We start from the raw sequence: 23,316 nt of genomic DNA on the forward strand, positions 1-23,316 counted from the left end.
GTGCAATTCACTATGCTGTTGCGAATTGCCCCCTCCCCCAAATACCCCCCTTTTTTTGCTTTTGTGCAAACACTATGCTGTTGCAAATTGACCCTCTCCAAAAAAAAAATTCACCTCTCTTTTTTTTTTGGCAAAAATTGTTTCACCCCACCCCTTTTTTTTTGCAAAAAAAAAAATAATATTTGAAGAAATTTTCTTTTTAATTTCTGAAATCTGTAATGAGAAAAAAAAAATTGTCCCCCCCCCCACAATTTCTTTTTTACCTCCCATCCCCCTCCCCTTTTTCCAAAAAAAAAGATCTTTCCCTCAAGATATGGTCATTATCTCAATTCAAATTTCCAATGGAGTTTGCAACCATAATTACCCATTTAAATACATCATAAAAGTTTAAAATAGAAAATGACATACATAATCAGGTCTAAAAATAATATATCTTTAATCAGCATTTTTATTAGTAACTTCTAAAAATAAATTGACAGTTAATCACCTCAAGACAATACAAAATTTCTTTATACATAATTTTAAAGCAGTGTAAGGGAGGTAATCCAAATTTAACATTGTACTTAAAAAGTGATTGTCCATTAACAAGGAAACCCTTGTTTTTTTTCCTCTTTTTTGCCCCTAATTCCTAAACTGTTTGAGCCATTACCCCCCAAAGCCAATCCTAACCATCCCTTTGTGGTATTGAAACTTGTTGTACAATTTCAGAGAGATTCATACACCGTTCCACAAGTTATTGTCTGAAAACTAGAAAAATGCTTATTTGGGCCCCTTTTTTGGCCCCTAATTCCTAAACTGTTAAGACCATAACCCCTGAAATCATTCCCAACCTTCCTTTTGTGGTTATAAACCTTGTGTTTAAATTTCATAGATTTCTGTTTACTAATACTAAAGTTATTGTCCGGAAACCAAGTGTCTTCGGACGACGACGACGTGATACCAATATTCGACCAATATTTTTTTTGAGGTCGTATAAAAATCAGTTGAAAAAGGCTTAACTCATCAGATGGATACAAATAGAAATAAAACACAGAGTCGACGTGGCAGGGTACTTATACATCCCCACAACAAAAAGACACTAAGTGCAGATCTGAGAGTACTCACAGTTACTGACAGCTAGTTCAAAGTCAATAACAACTAATTAAAATAAATGTGGATAGTGTCCACATGTGGACACAGATGATGCCCCCGCTTGAATATCATATAGTTATAAAGGGACATAACTAAAGATTGGTAAAAGTGACACTACCCAAATTTGAACTTGATCTGAGTTTTGTGGTAATAAGCATTGTGTGTAAGTCTCATAACATTTGGTTGAGACTAACTTAAGTAGAGAACAGAAACTAAAAATTCAGCAATTTTTCTATTTGTAAACACGCATATCTCTAGAATGGTTGTGTATAAGTTTTATTACATTTGGTTGAGACAAACTAAAAAATTCAGCAATTTCTATGTTAAAAAGGGAAATAACTCAAGAATGGTAGAAGTGTCGCCACCAAATTTCGTACTTAATCTGTATTATGTAGTAATAAGCATTGTGTATAAGTTTCATAACATTTGGTTGAGGCAAACTAAAGTTAGAAAATGGAAGCAAAAAATATGTACTTAATCTTAGTTATGTGGTAATGAATATTGTGTATAGGTTTCATAATGTTTGGTTGGGGAAAACTTAGGTTGCAGAATGGAAACTAACAATTTTGCAATCTTTCGATTTATAAAAGGGCATAACTCAATAATGGTTAAAGTGACACTACCCAAATTAAACTTGATCTGTGTTTTATCATTGGAAGTCAAAATTAAACATTGCATTGTATAAAGCATTGATTGTAGTTGATGCAACTATAATCATGAACAAAGGAAGATAACTCCAATTTTAAAAATAACTTGATATTTAAAAGAAAATAAAAATTTTGCAATTTTTCCATTTATAAAGTGGCATAACTCTAGAACGGTTAAAGTGACGCCACCAAAATTCAAACTTGATCTGTGTTTTGTGGTAATAAGCATTGTGTATAAGTTTCATAACATTTGGTTGAGGCAAACTTAAGTTACAGAACGGAAACTAAAAATTTTGCAATTTTTCCATTTATAAAGGGGCATAACTCTAGAACGGTTAAAGTGATGCCACCAAAATTCAAACTTGATCTGTGTTTTGTGGTAATAAGCAATATGTATAAGTTTCATAATATTTGGTTGAGGCAAACTCAAGTTAGAGAACGGAAACCAATTTTGGGACGTACAAAAAGGTAAAGATTTTAGTCTTAGCTGCATGATTTTTTATGCCCCCGCCGAAGCGGTGGGGACATTAAGTTTTACCCTTGTCCGTCTGTACGTACGTACAGACGGACAAGGGTAAAACTTAATGTCCCCACGTACGTACGTACGTACAGACGGACAAGGGTAAAACTTAATGTCCCCACCGCTTCGGCGGGGGCATAAAAAATCATGCAGCTAAGACTAAAATCTTTACCTTTTTGTAAATTAGAATTTTCTTTTTGGCTCTGGTACAAGTTGTGAATCTAATCATTTGACAGATCTCTATTTTATCACTCATAGAAAATGTTATGCCAGATGCCCCGAAAATATTGTCAGTGATTATTTCTAATCTATGATGAGGTTACTGTGGATTTATAATTATTCGTTGGATACAAATTTTCATGGATTTTGTGGGTAAAGGGAAACCACGAATCAAAATATCAAACAAAGACCAAATTTTCTATAGGCTTGTATGAAGACTTTCGCAAAACCATGAAATCAAATATGCACGAATATGCAATTATTCCTCAATCCAAACAAGAGTGCACACGCTGAAATGTCTCGCCTTCTTTACTAACCATTTATATTATGTGGATAGTTCTAAATGAAAGCTTTACTTCAACTATTACATAAACTTAACATGATCCAAGAAAATGAAGTCAAGGTCATATAAACCAAACAAGAAATACATGTACACCTTACAATTATTCAATACACTAAATATAGTTGACCTATTGCTTATAGTTTCTATGAAACAGACTTAACCAAAAAAACTAAACATTGACCAATGAATCGTGAAAATGAGGTCAAGGTCAGATGAACCATGCCAGGCAGACATGAACAGCTTACAATCCTTCCATACAACAAATATAGCTGACCTATTGCTTATAGTTTAAGAAAAACAGACTGAAACACATAAACTTAACACTGAGCAATGAACCGTGAAAATGAGGTCAAGTTCAAATAAAACCTGCGAGACTGACATGTACATCATAGAATATTTCCATACACCAAATATAGTTGACTTATTGCATAGAGTATAAGAAAAAAGACCAAAACTCAAAAACTTAACTTTGACCACTGAACCATGAAAATGAGGTCAAAGTCAGATGACACCTGCCAGTTGGACATGTACACCTTACAATCATTCCATACATCAAATATAGAAGACCTATTGCATAAAGTATAAGAAAAACGGACCAAAACACAAAAACTAAACTATAACCACTGAACCATGAAAATGAGGTCAAGGTCAGATGACACCTGCCAGCTAGACACGTACACCTTACAATCGTTCCATACACCAAATATAGTAGACCTTTTGCATACAGTATAAGAAAAACAGACCAAAACACAAAAACTTAACTATAACCACTGAACCATAAAAATGAGGTCAAGGTCAGATGACACCTGCCAGTTGGACATGTGCACCTTACAGTCCTTCCATACACCGAATATACTAGACCTATTGCTTATAGTATCTGAGATATGGACTTGACCACCAAAACTTAACCTTGTTCACTGATCCATGAAATGAGGTCGAGGTCAGGTGAAAACTGTCTGACAGGCATGAGGACCTTGCAAGGTACGCACGTACCAAATATAGTTATCCTATTACTTATAATAAGAGAGAATTTAACATTACAAAAAATCTTAACTTTTTTTTCAAGTAGTCACTGAACCATGAAAATGAGGTCAAGGACATTGGACATGTGACTGACGGAAACTTCATAACATGAGGCATCCATATACAAAGTATAAGCATCCAGGTCTTCCACCTTCTAAAATATAAAGCTTTTAAGAAGTTAGCTAACGCTGCCGCCGGATCACTATCCCTATGTCGAGCTTTCTGCGACAAAAGTCGCAGGCTCGACAAAAAACTGGTATCCACCAAAATAAAAGAATCCTCAGTAAAAAGTATTGGTGTCAAATTCAAAAAAGACATTGTCTATAATTGAGGTTAAATTAGGGCTACATAAATAATTTTGTCCATTATTTACAGAAATCCCCATCTTTTTTTCCTGAACTTGATTCGTTGTGTTTGTCTTATTGACATGTACCCTTAATCTCATTTCATTTTTTTGTACCACTAAATGGCCATCAATTTTTAAAGCAATTTGAAAGGCATGTCAAATGCTATAAATAAACAGAACAATATCAGTATGTTTTGAAATATTTTATGTAGCTTCCACTTAGAGTATATATGGCTGTTTCAAGGAAGTTGTTGATACTACCTACGTTACAGAGTATAAGATGTGCGATTCAGTGCAAAAACTTAAAGTTTATAATATTCCCAAGCTGGAAGGTCAGACTTCCTCAGTGTTAGGTTTAAAAATATAACAGAGATAAATGAACAACCATAGAGCCTTTGAGTCATTAACTTTATTCATTTCAAGAACACTGAGAAATTGACAATATCTGCTATTCACAAATTCTATTTTTGTTTCATTTTTTCACATTTTCGTATTTTTATTATGCATGAAATATTCAACTTTAACCAGCTAGAAATTAAACATTTACAATGATTTTCACACTAGATGTACATTGTACTATGATGAAGCCATCAGATTTCAAGAACCATCTCTTTTTGATTTTGCTCAGAGACTGGATATAACTTAATCAGATAATAAGGTCTGTTTAACTATTATAAATTTTTTAACTGTGTAGCTCAAATTGAGATAGAATAAATTTTTTATCTAAATTGTAAGAATGATTGCAAAAAAAAACAATTCATGAGTTAGTAAAATTCTTAAACTGAGACAAAGATCAAATCTGAAATTATGTCTAGTTTGTTATTTAAGATCTGAGAAATAAGAGTCTATAAACATAACATTAAAAATGTCTATTCAAAAACATAACAAAATATTTCATTGCAACAATAGCACCCATATAAGTCCCAAGCTTAGGAAATAAATTCAAATCATCAAATTTAATCACGACTGTATCCTTGTCCTTCTTTGATTTGTGTTTTATTCTTCTGGTTATTTGTCACTGATCCCTCTTTTTCATCACTGCTGATTGGTTGGTTTTCTGTTGTGTGTGTCCTATGACACTGAGTTTCACGGAGAGTCTTGTCAAAGGGCTTTACTCAGCGTTTTCTGAAAGAAAACATTCAATATGATATTGATCAGTTCCGAGAAACACCAAACTGGACCTTTATGACACTAAATTATCTAAAATAAAAAATAAAAACATGTTTTGACAGATTATCAGAAATGTTTAACAAAACATTAATTTAAGTCATATGTTCAAATCTCTAACTTATATCATTTTTTTTATAATTTTAGGCAATTCAAATCCTATATAATCCCCAACCATTTTAGTTTTTTACCCCTTTTTAGCAACTTTAAAAAAAAATTCTTAAATAAAAATAATAACTTGATTATATTAGAAAGCCACTCCCATTGTTATTTAAAGCGACTTCACAAGTGACCAAGCCAAAAACATACACCTAAATAATAAAGACTTGCTCATCGTCTGCAAAGAGGGCAAAGATAGAACAGAAATATGTAAATTTCATGCAACTGGCAGTAATTGGGTCAAAATAAGATCAACCAAATATAACAAAATTCATACATAATATGTAACTTTTCAATATACAATCATACAATAATATGAGCAGATGGTTGAAATTTGAACAGAAAAATCTTTTTCATGATATTTTTTTTGGCTTGACTTCACCGTTATAAGGTAACAATGGTATAAACCATAGCAAAACTCATGTAACTTCTAATAATACAGTTTTCATGCAAAAGTTCAATAACTATAAAGTAGGTAATCAATCATGTAACCAATATTTCATTTGTAACAAATCATTATACAATCATAAATAAAATAAATGTGGATAGTGTCCAGATGTGGACACAGATGATGCCCCCGCTTGCATATCATATAAGGGACATAACTGAAGAACGGTCAAAGTGACGCTACCCAAATTTGAACTTGATCTGAGTTTTGTGGTAATAAGCATTGTGTGTAAGTCTCATAACATTTGGTTGAGGCTAACTTAAGTAGAGAACAGAAACTAAAAATTCAGCAATTTTTCTATTTGTAAACATGCATAACTCTAGAACAGTTGTGTATAAGTTTTATAACATTTGGTTGAGACAAACTAAAGTTAGAGAACAGAAACAAAAAAATCAGCAACTTTTATGTTTATAAAGTGACATAACTCAAGAATGGTAAAAGTGTCGCCACCAAATTTCGTACTTAATCTGTATTATGTAGTAATAAGCATTGTGTATAAGTTTCATAACATTTGAATGAGGCAAACTAAAGTTAGAAAACGGAAACAAAAAATTTGTACTTGATCTTAGTTTTGTGGAAATGAATATTGTGTATAGGTTTCATAATGTTTGGTTGGGGCAAACTTAAGTTACAGAATGGAAACTAAAAATTTTGCAATCTTTCAATTTATAAAGGGGCATAACTCAATAATGGTTAAAGTGACATTCCCCAAATTCAACTTGATCTGTGTTTTATCAGTGGAAGTCAAAATTAAACATTGCATTGTATAAAGCATTGATTGTAGTTGATTCAACTATAATCATGGACAAAGGAAGATAACTCCAATTTTAAAAATTACTTGATATTTAGAAGAAAATAAAAATTTTGCAATTTTTCCATTTATTAATGAGCATAACTCTAGAACGGTTACAGTGACGCCACCAAAATTCAAAGTTGATTTGCGTTTTGTGATAATAAGCATTGTGTATAAGTTTCATAACATTTGATTGAGGCGAACTCAAGTTAGAGAACGGAAACCAATTTTGGGACGTATGTACGTACAGACGGACAAGGGTAAAACTTTATGCCCCCACCGCTACGGCGGGGGCATAATAAAATATTTAAAATATCTGCAAAGAAGGCTGAAAAGCGGGAAGAAAACTGTATTTCAATGAAATTTTGTAAGTGCAAGGATTGTAATAAGAACAAAGTGGGCTAACTAGAACAATATTTACAGCTTATCAATAACTTATAGCCATGGATATGTTTCATTTTAAGTAACAGCCACCATAGTGGTTGATTTTCATATATCTCAAAAGCTCAAAATCAAACAAACAACAGACAAAAGCTGTTAGCAATATTTTAGCTCCCACTAACCCCAAGGTTTTGGTGACCTAACAAATACAGTTATCAGTTATGTAGAGTCATTCAGAAACTACCCAAATTCAACAACAGTGGAAATACAGAAATTTTTCTGTTAAATTACTGCTCATGAATGAATATCTTGAATGTCTTGGAGATCAAAAACAACCTATACATATCAAAATTACATGGAAACATTTAAATCATATACAAGACAATATACATATATAGATCTAAAATAAAAAGTAATGAGTGAACTGACATATAAAAACCTTTATGTGAATCATTGAACATTATTCTTAAACTTCTAAGGATTTTGCATGTAATACTCACTTCATCCCAAACATAACGTCAGTACAGGGCTCCTTTATGTTGGCCCTTTTGGATATTGGTATATAATACTTAGTTTTATCCACACATCAGGTCAGCATCAGGTGATAACTTTAAACAAAAACTGCTCCAGCAGAGTTATGAGGAAGGAGACTGAAATCGACACTGCATAAGTTTTTCGGTCACCACCAGGAATTGGTTTACCGATACAATATGTCTGTGTCTCAATTCACTAGCAATGTCTTAGATCTTTAGATACCAGAATATTTGTCTATTCTGTAATTTTACCAATATTAACCTATTCCGGATTGTGAAATTTTAACTGAGTGTGGATTTGTATGGCAGGTGATACATTCATAGCAAGAGACACTATCAATGCAACTGTTCTTGCTCCTTTTGGAGTTTATGCGATACCTTCAGTTTTTGTTTTGTTACTTTGATTTGTCTTGATTTGAACAACGGTAAACTACTGTAGCCTATATAAAGGTGTTAGTATCAAATATTTACTTACTAACTTTCATCAAATAATCAAGGCATTATCTAGGTTTTTGTATAGAATACTCACTTTGATCCAAAGATCAGGTCAGCATCAGGGGCTCCCTTGGGGTGTTGGTACCTTACTCTCCTCTCTCTATTTGCATTAACAGTAGGTAATTGTCTATTCATTGAAGCAATCATTTCTGTGAAATACAAATATTAATAAAATTATCTGTCCAAACATTATTGTTATTCTATTACTGTAAAATTATTGCGATGTTTTTAATCATCGAAAAATGCGAGAGTATCAGGTGCGCAATAATAAAAGCCTGCGTTCATAATTTTAGTAGTTATATTCCTTTGAAATTTTTTTTAGATTTCTCATTTTTTACCAGTAATCATGATTCACAATAATAAATGCACATATTAATTTCTGAATTTACTGTACAAAAGACAGCAAGAGATAAAATGGTTCAAAATTGCAGCTAGTAATGAGTGAATTTAGTACAACAACAATTACTATGACTGTACCAAACAATCTGATTTTGAAAGGTGTTTAAATCTCACTAGGCTCAATAACAGGAATAAATAATTCTGACAGTAATACTGCTTATTTCCTAAATGAATTGCATTAAGTATAAAAGAACTCTACCACTTAATGCAATCTTGAAAACAATGAATAACAAGATGAACTGTGAGCTACTGCTCACTAAATATACCACTGATCAATGTTCTTGACTCTGTTTTGCAGTAAATATATGAATCAATCAAATTTTGAAAGAAAAAAAGTGAGGATGCTCAATAAATGGAATGAAGAAAAACAGGAAGAAGTATGACTTATAGTTACTGAGAAAAGTGTCATGAAAACCTTAAGATGTATTTTTAATATATTAGTTTAAATTAACACAAGCAGAACATCAAAGAATTTAAAATATTTTCCACATAGTATGGCATAACAAGATGATGTTTGCTGCAATATATCAAGAAGCTATGCATTGTAGAAAAAATGCAACAGAACTGTTATATTTACATAGATAAACCTGTATACAAACTTCCTTTGTAGGTGTAATACCACCAAATCATAGTATGTCACATCCGGTTGCATACGAAAAAGGGTAGAAAAAAAATATTCCCTTGAATTTGACAGTTGTAGGAAATTAATCCTACATTTCACTGCAGTAAAAAATTTCTAAGCTATAAACATATATCTTGGGTGCTTCAAAGCACCATTATTTTTTTATTTGTGTGTTTCTGTTGAATATTTTGGAAACTTCAGGTTATATGGTTACTAAAGCTTGTACACAGGTAAAAAAAGGTGAAAATTTGATTGGTAAACTTCCAGTGATGGTTATTTTCTTATATGCAATGAAATGTTATGTGAAATTTTGTATATAGTACTGGACAGGATAAAACTTTACTCATGCCAAGTATTTCTTTATTTGAAACAAAGATAAATTCTGCACATTTTTTTGAAAAGTGCAAATTTAACAAAGACTAATAGGGGAAAATCAATGGTGGTATTACACCTGTAGCAGGGGTATAAAAACAACATTTACTTGCAACAATTTATATGAAATGACTTAAACTTTTAATATTTGATGCTAAATAGAGTTCAACCATTCCTTACAGGAAAAGACCATGTCAAGTTAAATAGAAGTAATTACAGACAGATAGACACATGTGTTATTCCACACTTTTGTTGCAGAGAAAAAATATTTGAAAATGACCTTGGTAATCTTCTTCTTCCTGTCTTTCATGGATACCAAGTACAACCTGTTTCATCTTTTCTTTTTCTGCCTTCTCAGCCTGCACAAAGAAATCAACAGAAATAAAACATGTTTTGTTTATATTTAAGACAGAAATTCATTCATGTGAAAAGTTCACATACAAAAAACTTTTCCTATTTACCGTGTTGTAGGTAAGAACAAGAATGTGTCCATAGTACACGGATGCCCCACTCGCACTATCATTTTCTATGTTCAGTGGACAGTGAAATTGGGGGTCAAAACTCTAATTTGGCATTGAAATTAGAAAGATCATATCATAGGGAACATGTTAACTAAGTTTCAAGTTGATTGGACTTCAACTTCATCAAAAACTACCTTGACCATAAACTTTAACCTGAAGCGGGACAGACAGACGAACGGACGCACAGACTGAAAAACATAATGCCCCTAACAAATAAAGTTTCCTTTAAAGTGATATTGTGTTTATTGGTATACTAATAAATGCCTACCAGAACATGCAGAATTTGTAAAGGGTTAAGATGAACTTTTTTTGTCCTTAACAGACCTGGTATGTCCAGCATGTATAAAGTTATACATGGCAAAATTAATTAAGTTTGCATTAAACATCTTACAGTATTCTTATAGAATCACTGGTGTGCTCTAAAGGTTCTCTGATAAACTTGTCTAATGTGACTGACTTCATGAAGCAAAGTTCCTTGTTTATAAAACATCACATAAATGAATAAATGGCAGTTTTCAGTATGAAATCATACAGATTTGATACTAACTATAATATCATAAACATTCTAATGTTTAAAAATAGATAGTAAGTGTAAAATTAATTTCTGGATGACAAGAAGTTACTTTGACTCAACCTACATTAGTCTTAGGTGTTCTAATATGAACTTCTTGTTTAGGCCCTTGACACAAGACAAGCAAAAGTAATTTCATTAGGAATCACAGAAAATTAAAAATAATACTAAAACTTCACTTGATATTTCATCTTTATAAGTTTATATTTTTCCTGTGTACGTCTGTGTGATGCATTATTATATGAGTGTATGAATAAAAGACGTCAGGTACACATTCATAAGACAACAACCAAACAATACAATTTTTTTGGGTTGTGATAAACTTTACCTGTGTCCTTTCTTTGAACTTTGTTGCAAATTCTTCTGAGATTGGTACATTTATATTGGTAAACTGAAAGATTTAATACATCATTAAAAGTACATTATTTGCAATATACAATATATATTCTATATAGTCTTAACGGTGTAATAACAATTTTTTAACCACAAAAGTTGAAACATTTTACCTCTTACTATCAGTGGAGAAAATTTTAGAAAATCATCCAATCAGAATCAAAGATAGTCTCTAACAGCCATATTTTTATCCAGTTGGAACCAAATAAGGATCACTTGTAGAAAACCTTCCATATATCATTCCTGCAAAGTTTGGTTAAAATTGGATAAGTGGTTTCCGAGCGGAGATGAAAATGTCAAAAGTTTATAGACCACAAGGAATGACACATGCCAAGTGAAGGCATAAGCTGATATGGCCCATAGGGTTAGGGAATCTTAAATGTATTGAGTTCTGTGATTACACAAGTAACATTACTCCATTTCATAAATGAATGACAACAATTCCGTTTTATAGAAACATTGTGTAAATTTTATACGATAAGTGATCTTCATTTTAAAGGGTTAACTCAAAAAATATAAATACTTTTCAACCTAAATGCCCTCATAATACTACACACATACACTCCCACTCAAATAAACATTACCTGTTGTTTGTTTCCTCTACGAGTCATCAACATAAACTCAATGGAAGATTTTTCTTCTTTTGGTTCATCATCTGTTAAAAAGAGTATGTATAATAATTACTGTCTTCAAAAATTATGATGAAATCATCACTAGGAAAAAGGTCAATTATGATTATTTTTGCTACTATTTCTTGCTCTCCAAGACCCTGGAATGCTGTTTTCGTAAGTATGGGGATGTAAACATAGGCATTCACACCTGTTTGGTATTGAATTTTCATATTTTTAATTGGATAAAGTGCAAGATTATAGAGTAAAACACACATTTACCTGTATGAGGGAGTGATCTCTTTTATCATAATTTGAAAAGGGACCGACACTGATGTAGGCCATTTGTTGAGCAGAATATCTGTCAATACTATTTCATTTCATCTAGTTCGTTTATTTATCTTTTATAAGTATTCTTGAACATATCTAAATATCAAAGTGCTTGTGAGCACTGAAAGGGTAAAATTGCTTTAATTTGCAATTTTGTGAATTTGAAATATAACATTGAATTATAATTAGCTAGGCAAATTATAAATTTGAGTTAGAGTTTTCTTCCTATGTTCATGATTGCCCTATGTACCTTTGGGCATAACAAGGACCAGGTAAGTAGGTAGGTTTATGATTGTACATTGTAGTTGAGCCTATTTTTACAACAGATTCATACACAATGCATTACTTATGTAATTTTCAATAAAGAAAAGTTTTCTTCTTATATATATATATATATATGTGTGTGGTTTACTTTTACAAATTGTGACTTGGATGGAGAGTTGTCTCATTGGCACTCATACAACATCTTCTTATATCTAATAATTAGGTTTCAAAAAGTTCATCTCTTTGAAAAATTTATTAAATCAATGTAAACAACTGCTTACTCTATATGAATGCACATGCAAATAATTTTAGTCAATGGCAAGATGTAAATGACAGTCAAAAAATTGACAAATCAAACAGGTTTGTGAATAGGAACATAATTAATATCAGAGTTTAAATATAAATGGGAAATATAGTTTAAGACTGACTTGTAAAACTACGTTCACAATGTTTATATACTGTCCCTACATTTTGATTGGCTCTCTGCCTGACTGTTGACTCCTCCCAGAGGAAAAAGTATCTGAGCTAATAATGATTTCAAATTTCAGCTAGAAAGCAAGGTGAACAAATATACTATTTTCCTAGACACTAAAATATATCCACTGTAATAGTTATTTTACTTTTTTCCTGACTTACAATTTAGATATTTATTTTTACTTTTGGCTTGTGTTGGAACAGCAATGTCCATCTGTGGTACTTTTAATGATTCCTGAGATCTAGCCTGAATTAAAAAAAGCAGAATCAGATTAATTCTATCAAATGGCATGTCTGACTTTAATATGTTTGTCATAACATTGTTTGTAACATTATGTATCTGAAATCACCTCACACTTAATATGTTAGCATTCATAAGTCACCATTGCTTTATAAATGGCTAGTGCTGTATTGATAACTAATATAATTAAACATCAAATAATGAAAGGAAAACGGTGACTTCAAATTCCCCAAAATATTCAAAAATTGATCAGATACCTTATTTCAGTTCATAATTTAATGTAATATAGCTCATCCCAAACTCATTTTTTCTAATCATAAATGAAGTAATATTTCAAATAAAATTTTGATTATTTGCAGTTATGCATAATATTTATGTTCATTTGAATGACCAATAGAAACAATGGCTATACAGAGAACTATCTCTCTTTCATTAAAATAATGTATCACAATCTATGATTAGTCATCTAAAATAAACCAATGATCAGTAAAGGAATTCCTAATATTCCCATCACTAGAAATGACTTAACATACATTTGCTAGTATGCCGACATGGGAGTTGTATAACGCAATGAACTTTTCTTATCTGTGTCACTCTTTGTAATCAAATCTTTGAACAAGATTGATTTATATTATGTATTTGTATTTTGCCACTGAACTTGTTGATTCAATGTTTTTTAAAATCTACCTGAATATTGTCAGCCATCATTTTGTCAAAAGCAGATAGAAAGTCATCATCTTCTTGACATTTGATATTCTTTGGAGCACCGGTTATAACATTCACCTGAAAAATGACAGTTGTAAATAAAATAAAGTTTTAAGTTTTGTTAAACAGTATCATTTACATTTTACTGCACTTTTTATTTGAAAAACAATTCCCATTGACAAGAGTACAAAGCAACTTATATTTGTAAATCAACATAACAAATGCATTTAAATAAAAAAAATTGTTATTAATTAATTAGCATACAAACAAGGCTGTCACATTTTGATATTCAAAACTAGGGGCTCCAAGAGCCTGTATTGCTCATCTAGTTCATTAGGTGATTGCATTAAAATTGTGCTCAGTAGAGGCTGGAACACTGGATTCAAATGCATGATGGAAATCTCGAGGAAGATATTACAAGATATTTTATACTTTAAGGACTAATTAACCAACATTATTCCATGACTATTTAAGGACAATAACTACTGTATAGAGTCAATTAATGGTTTCAGTCATATGGTATTTTAGTAGATCTTGTATTGCTGATCAGTTTTGCTGTGTACAGTTTCTCTATATATCTATTAAAATTTTAAAGATAATATGCAAAAACATGTAAATTTGGCCAAAAGAGTAGTTTAATAGCAAATTCTCCTACAAAAAGTCATTTGACAGCTGCAGTCACATTGCTATTTTCGTAGATCTTGTATCACTGATCGTTTTTTGCAATTTTATGATAATAGACAAAAAAGCTACAATTTGTCAAATAATCATTAATTAAGATCAGTGCTGTCATTTATAGTTCAGTCATATTGGCACTTGTATTGCTGATCATTTTTATTATTTACAATGTCTTTCTATCTGCTATAGTTAGTAAGTTTAAATAATAGGGAAAAATGCTAAAACTGATAAAAGAAATAATCATTTCAGGGCAATAACTCCTATATGGGGTTTTCTGATAATTTTGGTACTCAGGTACTCATAGAGTAGGTAGATCACAACATTCTGAACTTTTTTGCCCCATCAGATTTTCAGTATAAATTACAGTTTTCAAGATATTAGACAATTACCTGCAGTTTACCCTTACGTTCTAATTCTAGCCATGTCGGCCATGTTTGTTGATGGAGCAGAACAAAATAAACAAACTTTAATCTAGATACACTAAGGAACAATCCTGTAAAGTTAAAATTAAATTGATTCTGTAGTTTTAGAGGAAATGATATTTGAAATAAATGTGGATAGTGTCCACATGTGGACACAGATGAATCCCCCGCTTGCATATCATATAGTTATAAAGGGACATAACTGAAGAACGGTAAAAGTGACGCTACCCAAATTTGAACTTGATCTGCATTTTGTGGTAATAAGCATTGTGTGTAAGTCTCATAACATTTGGTTGAGGCTAACTTAAGTAGAGAACAGAAACTAAAAATTCAGCAATTTTTCTATTTGTAAACACGCATAACTCTAGAACGGTTGTGTATAAGTTTTATAACATTTGGTTGAGACAAACTATAGTTAGAGAACGGAAACGAAAAATTCAGCAATGTTTATGTTTATAAAGGGACATAACTCAAGAATGGTAAAAGTGTTGCCACCAAATTTCGTACTTAATCTGTATTATGTATTAATAAGCATTGTGTATAAGTTTCATAACATTTGGTTGAGGCAAACTAAAGTTAGAGAATGGAAACGAAAAATTCAGCAATTTTTCCATTTGTAAAGGGGCATAACTCTAGAACGGTAAAAGTGACGCCACCAAAATTCAAACTTGATCTGTGTTTTATGGTAATAAGCATTGTGTATACGTTTCATAACATTTGGTTGAGGCAAACTAAAGTTAGAGAACGGAAACGATAAATTCAGCAATTTTCCATTTGTAAAGGGGCATAACTCTAGAACGGTAAAAGTGACGCCACCAAAATTCATACATGATCTGTGTTTTGTGGTAAAAAGCATTGTGTATAAGTTTCATAACATTTGGTTGAGGCAAACTAAAGTTAGAGAACGGAAACGAAAAACTCAGCAATTTTTCCATTTGTAAAGGGGCATAACTCTAGAACAGTAAAAGTGACGCCACCAAAATTCAAACTTGATATGTGTTTTGTGGTTATAAGCATTGTGTATAAGTTTCATAACATTTGGTTGAGGCAAACTAAAGTTAGAGAACGGAAACGATAAATTCAGCAATTTTCCATTTGTAAAGGGGCATAACTCTAGAACGGTAAAAGTGACACCACCAAAATTCAAACTTGATCTGTGTTTTGTGGTAATTAGCATTGTGTAAGTTTCATAACATTTGGTTGAGGCAAACTAAAGTTAGAGAACGGAAACCAATTTTGGGACATACGTACGTACGTACAGACGGACAAGGGTAAAACTTAATGCCCCCTCCGCTACGGCAGGGGCATAAAAAGTTTACAGATGAGGTTAAACAGTATTTTTATCAATATCTGACATTAAAACATTTTCTGAATACATGGTGATCACAAAATCTACCTCTGTATCAAAATCTTCTCCAGCACTCTCTGACATGTACTCCTCGTTGCTTTCATCTGCATACTGGGCCTGAAATAGTTAACATAGGAAATACAGGTTTGCAATAGTTTATAAGAAATTAATGAAACAACTTACAATGAATAATTTCTTTACAGTAGTACAATTTTCTTGCATAATTTTAACATCACATCAAAACTAGCTGTTTGAGACTAATTAGTACAGATGACAGTTACTTTACAACTTTTTGATTAATTTCTATCTATAGGACCCATATATTTATTGCAGGACTAATACTGGTTTGACAGAGTTTTAGGATTATCATTTGTCAGCTGCAATCAAGTAGGTCTTTGATGAAATACAGGTTTAACTTTTAGGTGAATAGAACCACACAAAGGTAAATACAAAATCAATCTGCTGAATTACCCTGTCATAAAAGTAAGGAAAGTTAATTGAATATCTGGATCTTTAACCATAGGCAAGCAATCTAAAACAGGTTTAATTTTTCAGCGAGGGAAGAGCAAAGCTACAGCAAATAAATTATTCAACAAGCTGTTCTAGCAAAATAGATGAGGATGATAGAATGGTGTTTAACGTCCAGTAGGAAATGTTACATGCACATAATGATGTGATATGAACCCTAATTCTCCTAGACCTACAAGCTGAGTAAAATTTTTAAAGCACTAGCTAACAAAGTAACAGTCGGCTAGAAAGCATGTCACATTAACAGGACAATTTATTCCGTTTCCAAGAGAACCAGTATTTGCTCTTACTCCTTAATGCCATGTGCTTAGCAGAAAAGCAAATAACCATTGTCAAGTCTTCGGTTTGACACAGCGAGGGATCAAACCCACAACCTCCCTTACTCAAGGCAAGCACACTATCATGAAACCACGGAGATGGTTCAGCAAAAAAGAAATATGTTTTAACCTCTTATATCAGCCCAATCCTGTAATGTACTTTAAAAGTACTCTCATGTTATTCCAATAGCATCCGTATCTAACTGACCAGTATATAGCCAAGTGATTAGAATTAGCCTATCTCTGAAACTTACTTCAATATCCTGACTATATTGTCTCAAACCATCTTCCTGACTTGTTCCGCTATCATCCATCTCTAACTGTGACAAAGACTGACTTAACTCGTCTACAATCAAAATAATTTTATCTTTAAAATGAAGATTATAATCCAATCATAACAAGAGGCTGTCCAGTGACAGCAAACCGGATTTTCCTGCAGAGGTCGAACCCTGAACAGTTGAGCAAGTATGGACACAACATTTAAGCTTAAAACAGCTCTGAATTTGGATTGTGATTGAATATTTAAAATAGATTATTATCTAATTAATAACTAAAATGATGTTTGCAAATCTGAATCCCCAAACAGGATCATGTAAAAATTAAACATTAACACACACAACAAAAATAAAATACCACATAACAACTGTGACATCTACCTTCATAACACACATGACTTAAAAAAATAGTTATAAAGAAATTTTGACTAAAATTAATTGAACAGAATCCATATACTTATGTTATCATTACTGGTTCATGGAATAAGTTTGAGTTATTTCCCTTTGAACAGAAATGGTTTAACTAATAAAGGGAACACAGTTCTCTAAAATTAGATATGATTTAACCACTAAAAATAGTTCTCTAAAATTAGATATGATGTTACACAATGTATATCTATTTTTAAATTATAATCAAATAAAATTAATAGTTCCAAATACTTTTTCTTTCATTTGTCACAAACTAATATAGATCTGCAACTTATCTATCAATGTCAACAACTTTATCCACACAATGTAATGTAATGAAATATATCCTTTAATAAAAATAGATTATTATCTAGTTAAAGGAGTTCACTTCATCAAAAAACAATTTTATATAGCATTCAGAAAATTAGTTTATACAGAATAACAAACAAACCTACCACAAAATTCTTCAAACAATTTACTGAAGAAAAGAAAAAAAAATCCAAAATGTCATTTATTTTTTAAAAATCTTTAAAAAAATGAGTTATTTCCCTTTGAACAGAAATGGAGTAATTAAGACGTATTTCATCAAAAATTAAATTCTTGGGAAAGGGCTATAACTCAACAACAAGAAGAGCTAAAATCGTGAAAATTGAACTTGACCTTCATTTAATCACAGGAAACAACATATTTCATGTTAATGAACGGACACTGTTTGGCAGCGCCCCCCCCCCCCCCCCACCGTACATCCCCAAATTAATAACTGATTTTTCCTTCGAAAATCCAGTTAATAAAATTGAGAATGGAAATGGGGAATGTGTCAAAGAGACAACAACCCGACCATAGAGCAGACAACAGCCGAGAGCCACCAATGGGTCTTCAATGCAGCGAGAAACTCCCGCAATTAACTTATCAATAAATTTCAAATTGAATAAAACTCATATGCATTTCTAAAATCTATTATTGTTAGTTAATAAAATTTTATCAAAACATGCTGTTAACAAGTTTTCGAATCTCACTGTCCTTTGTACATCTATTTTCAAATCATTTACTGATCAGAATGTAAATCACATGTTAAACTGGGTCTCTTGGCTTGTCATCATTGAAGACAGTGCTCTCTGCTATCATGAGAAATTCTACCTCTATTTTATTTGTAGCTTACCAATTTCTTCTGACTCCTGGATTGTACATAATCCGTCATCCGGTTCACTGTTATTTCCTTCATCTATATCCAATAGGGGTAATACTGAAGCTACAAAGTTGAATTTTGTAATAGAATAAATATATGTTTCCATTAAACACTGCCCAACTCGCACTATCATATTGCCATGTTCATTGAACCATGAAATCATTACCAAAATGGCAATTTGGCATTAAATTTTGAACTTGATGTGACCACAATTTCATGTTAAACTACTTAAACTAATAATGAACTTATTTAACACTTAAACATTTCTATGTTCAGTAAACCATGAAAACAGGGGCAAAACCGAAGTTTGGTATACAATTTAAAAAATTCACATCATAATTAATTAGTGTACAAAGTTGTTAAACCTGGTACGAGATGGACAAACGGATGGACAAACGCACATACCAGAAAACAAATTGCTCCCTTCTACCATAAAAGTACAATTTTTTTCCTCTGTGAGTCAGAAACATTGAAGTTTTATGATAGAAACATTATAAAATCGGAGATTAAACAGCCTATACCTATTTCTCGTCATACCTTGTTTTCTAAGTCTCAAATAGTTTCCAATGTGGATGATTAACAAAGCAGAACCTATTTATTCTCAACCCTTTTTTCTAAGTCCTAATCAATAGCTTTAAATGCTGATATTTAAAGGAGCTTCTTATTTTAAGTCTTATACAAAAGATATAAATACTAATATCTATTCTTATTTTTCTACTCCTTCTAAGTCTTCACCAGTTCTCTCTTCCAATATTTAACATATACTACCTATTTTTGGCTTGAACAGGGTATGAATGTGTGGAGTTTTAAAAGACCATACTTTTTTTTGGTTTAATCTATTTTACCAAATATTTAACAACTTTCACCGTCAGATATTTACCACACTATACCTATCTTTTGCTTAAACTAATTTTGTTATTCTAACTCTTCATCAAAATTTTCACAGGTGACCATACCCATTTTTTTTTTATTGTTGTCCTAAAATACCTTTCAACAAAAACAAGCATTCTGAGAGTATTGCATGGCAATGCATAGTCTACTACCAGTTAAAATTTCAATTGTACTGAAAAAAAATGCTAACTTGATCTATAACTTGTCATGTTGTAAACAAAAATCAAGTCAATATCTTCAAGCATGATGAAAAAAAGTGTGTAAACTGATTATTTGAGTGAATTTTCCAAGTCCAAGGACCATAACTCTGCACAAAATCATCAGACCGGAACAAAATTCGTACCTGATCTGTAACTTGTTATTACAAAGCTACATATCAATTATCAAATCAATATCTTCAAGCATGACCAAAAAAAGGGTGGAAAACTGATTATTTGGGTGAGTTTTCTAAGTCCAAGGACCATAACTCGGCACAAAATCATCAGACCGGAACAAAATTCGAACTTGATCTGTAACTTGTCATGATAACACTATATACCAATTTTGAAATCAATATCTTCAAACATGACTAAAAAAAGTGTGGAAAACTGAATATTTGAGTGAATTTACTAAGTCCATGGACCATAACTCTGGACAAAATCATCAGACCGGAGCAAAATTGGAACTTGATCTGTAACTCATCATGATCAAACTATATACCAAATATCACATCAATATCTTCAAGCACGAAGAAAAAAAGTGTGGAAAACTGATTTGCCGGACTGATGGATGGACAGACAGACAGACGGACAGAGTGCAAACCTAAAGTCCCCTTCGACTTCGTTGGTAGGTAACTAATAATTATTTTGACTTGATCTTGTTTTCCAATTTTCAATAAGTTTCAGTAGTGTTTTTAGATAGAACATACCTAATTTTGGCTTAACCTCCTTTTCTAGGTCTTCAATAGCTTTCATTGCCTCTTCATGATCCTTTATTAGCTTGGTCTTTGGTCTGATTGTTTCCATGGTATCCTGAAATAAGTTCTTGACATCTATTGGGAAAGGCCGATCCTCATTGTATATAGAGTTCATCTTCTTGTACAAATAGTATTTCTGTAGAAAAAAATACCACAAATAAAAAAACACCAAAAACCAAAAACAGTTTCAAGTAAAGGAAATGGGCAGCCTTCTATGAATAAAACAAGGGGATAAGGTATAAGAATGATTTAAATGAAACAATCCAATAAAATATCTTGGAAGAAAACATTTATCAGAGACAGGAACATCTTTAACTTCCTCCTTACAGCAACAGGTAGGCCTTAAAAATGTTATCAAATAAAAAGTTGGAATAGCCAACAGACGCTCACTGAAGAAGACAATTAATGTCTGACATATTGGTTCTCAAGGGAGAAGAATATTTCTTTTTAGAATGAATAACTTTTGAAAACAATGTGTATCTAACAAAAGTGATAACATGAAAAAAGATAGCTTTGCTCAAAGTAAATATATTGAGGATAGGATCAATTTAAAAAAAAGCATTTCAAGTGTTTCAGAACTAAGCAAAAGTTTCTGTGTCAATGGACCATACCAAATATCATTGACTTACAATAAGTGGTTTCCCTGTAAATGATATTATCACAAACTTTATATCCTAACTAAGCAAAAGTTTTAAAGTCAATGTACCATGACTGACTGTTAGACATTATTTCTTAAAAAATTCTATTCTTTATCCCATTGATTGCATCCATGTCAAGGATCAGATCACATGGATCTTACCTGGAAATAAAGTAAGAAACAATCCAGCTTCTTCTTACTGGATCCTTTATCAAAATATTGTCCACAGGTCTCTAATATAACACAGGTCAATCTGACTCTAAACAGATGTTCTGGTGGGTCTAATGGAGAAGGAGTATTTTCTGGAATTATATAAAACAAAATATCATTAATTGATTTTAACCAGGACAGTACTCTGAGAGTTAGGACATTTATCGGCAAATTCACTATTACAGGGTCATTTTCTGTCAAGTTCATGTTCACCAATTTGACTCAAATTCTCATATTAGATTTTTAACATACTAAGAGTATATTCAATTACAAAAAGTTAAAAAAACCAACTAACAAAACATGGACTCGTTATAATGTTTCATCATTTTGGATGTATTTTCGACTCTCGAGGATGGTCATATGACCTGATGTAAACATAAATTTAAATACACAGACAAGCCTGTGCAATTGTATGATAACTATTTTTTTTTTAGGTCTGTTTGATTTCATATCATAGATTAAACAAGAGTGCACATGCTGAAATGTCTCGCCTTCTTTACTGACCATTGATTTTATGTTGATAGTCCTAAATATAAAGCTTTACTAAAAGTATCACATAAACTTAACATGATCCAAGAAAATGAGGTCAAGGTCAGATAAACCAAACCGGAAATACATGTACACCTTACAACCATTCAATACACCAAATATAGTTGACCTATTGCTTATAGTTTCTAATAAGTTGACCTATTGCTTATAGTTTCTAAGAAACAGACTTAAACAGGAAAACTAAACATTGACCAATGAACCATGAAAATAAGGTCAAGGTCAGATGAACCATGCAAGACAGACATGTACACCTTACGATCAATCTATGCATTAAATATAGTTGACCCATTGCTTATAGTATCTAAGAAACAAACTTAACCATGAAAACTTAGCATTGACCAATGAACTATGAAAATGAGGTCAAGGTCAGATGATACCTGCCAGACAGACATATAAATTTAAAATTATTCCATACAACAAATATAGTTGACCTTTTGGTTATAGTTAAAGAAAAACAGACCAAAACACAAAAACTAAACATTGAGCAATGAACCGTGAAAATGAGGTCAAGGTCAAATAAAACCTGCCAGACTGACATGTACATTGTAAAATATTTCCATACACCAAATATAGTTGAGCTATTACATATAGTATTAGAAAAAAAGACCAAAACACAAAAACTTAACTTTAACCACTGAACCATGAAAATGAGGTCAAGGTCAGATGACACCTGCCAGTTGGACATGTACACCTTACACTCATTCCATACACCAAATATAGAAGACCTATTGCTTATAGTATCTGATATATGGACTTGACCACGAAAACTTAACCTTGTTAACTGATCCATGAAATGAGGTCCAGGTCAGATGAAAACTGTCTGACAGGCATGAGGACCTTGCAAGGTACGCACATATTAAATATAGTTATCCTATTACTCATAATAAAAAGAGAAATTAACATTACAAAAAATCTTAACTTTTTTTTCAAGTAGTTACTGAACCATGAAAATGAGGTCAAGGACAATGGACATATGACAGACGGAAACTTCATAACATAAGGCATCTATATACAAAGTATGAAGCATCCAGGTCTTCCACCTTGGAAAATATAAAGCTTTTAAGAAGTTAGCTAACGCTGCCGCTGCCGCCGCCGCCGGATCACTATCCCTATGTTGAGCTTTCTGCGACAAAAGTCGAAGGCTTGACAAAAAGTATGACAATCAGTTTTCCTTGTACAAGAATGATTTTGTAGAATAGGTCAATGG

The 23,316-nt window shown here is 32.0% G+C and overlaps 1 protein-coding gene and 1 long non-coding RNA gene across 3 annotated transcripts in view; both read right to left on the reverse strand.

Annotated features, from left to right (window-relative positions):
* Window positions 1-4,134, reverse strand: part of LOC127710846 (uncharacterized) — a 116,441-nt gene extending 112,307 nt beyond the window's left edge. The window contains exon 1 of the long non-coding RNA XR_007986359.1: window positions 3,834-4,134. This is a non-coding gene — a long non-coding RNA (uncharacterized LOC127710846). The remainder of the gene's footprint in view (window positions 1-3,833) is intronic.
* Window positions 4,135-4,618: 484 nt separating this feature from the next.
* Window positions 4,619-23,316, reverse strand: part of LOC127710239 (regulator of nonsense transcripts 2-like) — an 85,114-nt gene continuing 66,416 nt past the window's right edge. Inside the window, exons 29-40 of one of the 2 annotated variants that reach the window (XM_052216009.1) lie at window positions 21,513-21,652; window positions 20,666-20,849; window positions 18,841-18,930; window positions 17,253-17,344; window positions 16,202-16,270; window positions 13,688-13,783; window positions 12,922-13,006; window positions 11,668-11,738; window positions 11,019-11,081; window positions 9,879-9,957; window positions 8,240-8,354; window positions 4,619-5,354 (exon numbers count right to left, since the gene is read on the reverse strand). In XM_052216009.1, the coding sequence (XP_052071969.1) occupies window positions 5,345-5,354; window positions 8,240-8,354; window positions 9,879-9,957; window positions 11,019-11,081; window positions 11,668-11,738; window positions 12,922-13,006; window positions 13,688-13,783; window positions 16,202-16,270; window positions 17,253-17,344; window positions 18,841-18,930; window positions 20,666-20,849; window positions 21,513-21,652 (1,094 nt within the window). In that variant the 3' untranslated portion in view covers window positions 4,619-5,344. Of the gene's footprint in view, window positions 5,430-8,239; window positions 8,355-9,878; window positions 9,958-11,018; window positions 11,082-11,667; window positions 11,739-12,921; window positions 13,007-13,687; window positions 13,784-16,201; window positions 16,271-17,252; window positions 17,345-18,840; window positions 18,931-20,665; window positions 20,850-21,512; window positions 21,653-23,316 lie in introns of both variants that reach the window. The other variant, XM_052216017.1, reaches the window with a different exon arrangement.

This window comes from Mytilus californianus, unplaced genomic scaffold (genome assembly GCF_021869535.1).
Source record: "Mytilus californianus isolate M0D057914Y unplaced genomic scaffold, xbMytCali1.0.p SCAF_1, whole genome shotgun sequence".
Classification (NCBI taxonomy): Eukaryota; Metazoa; Mollusca; class Bivalvia; order Mytilida; family Mytilidae; genus Mytilus; species Mytilus californianus.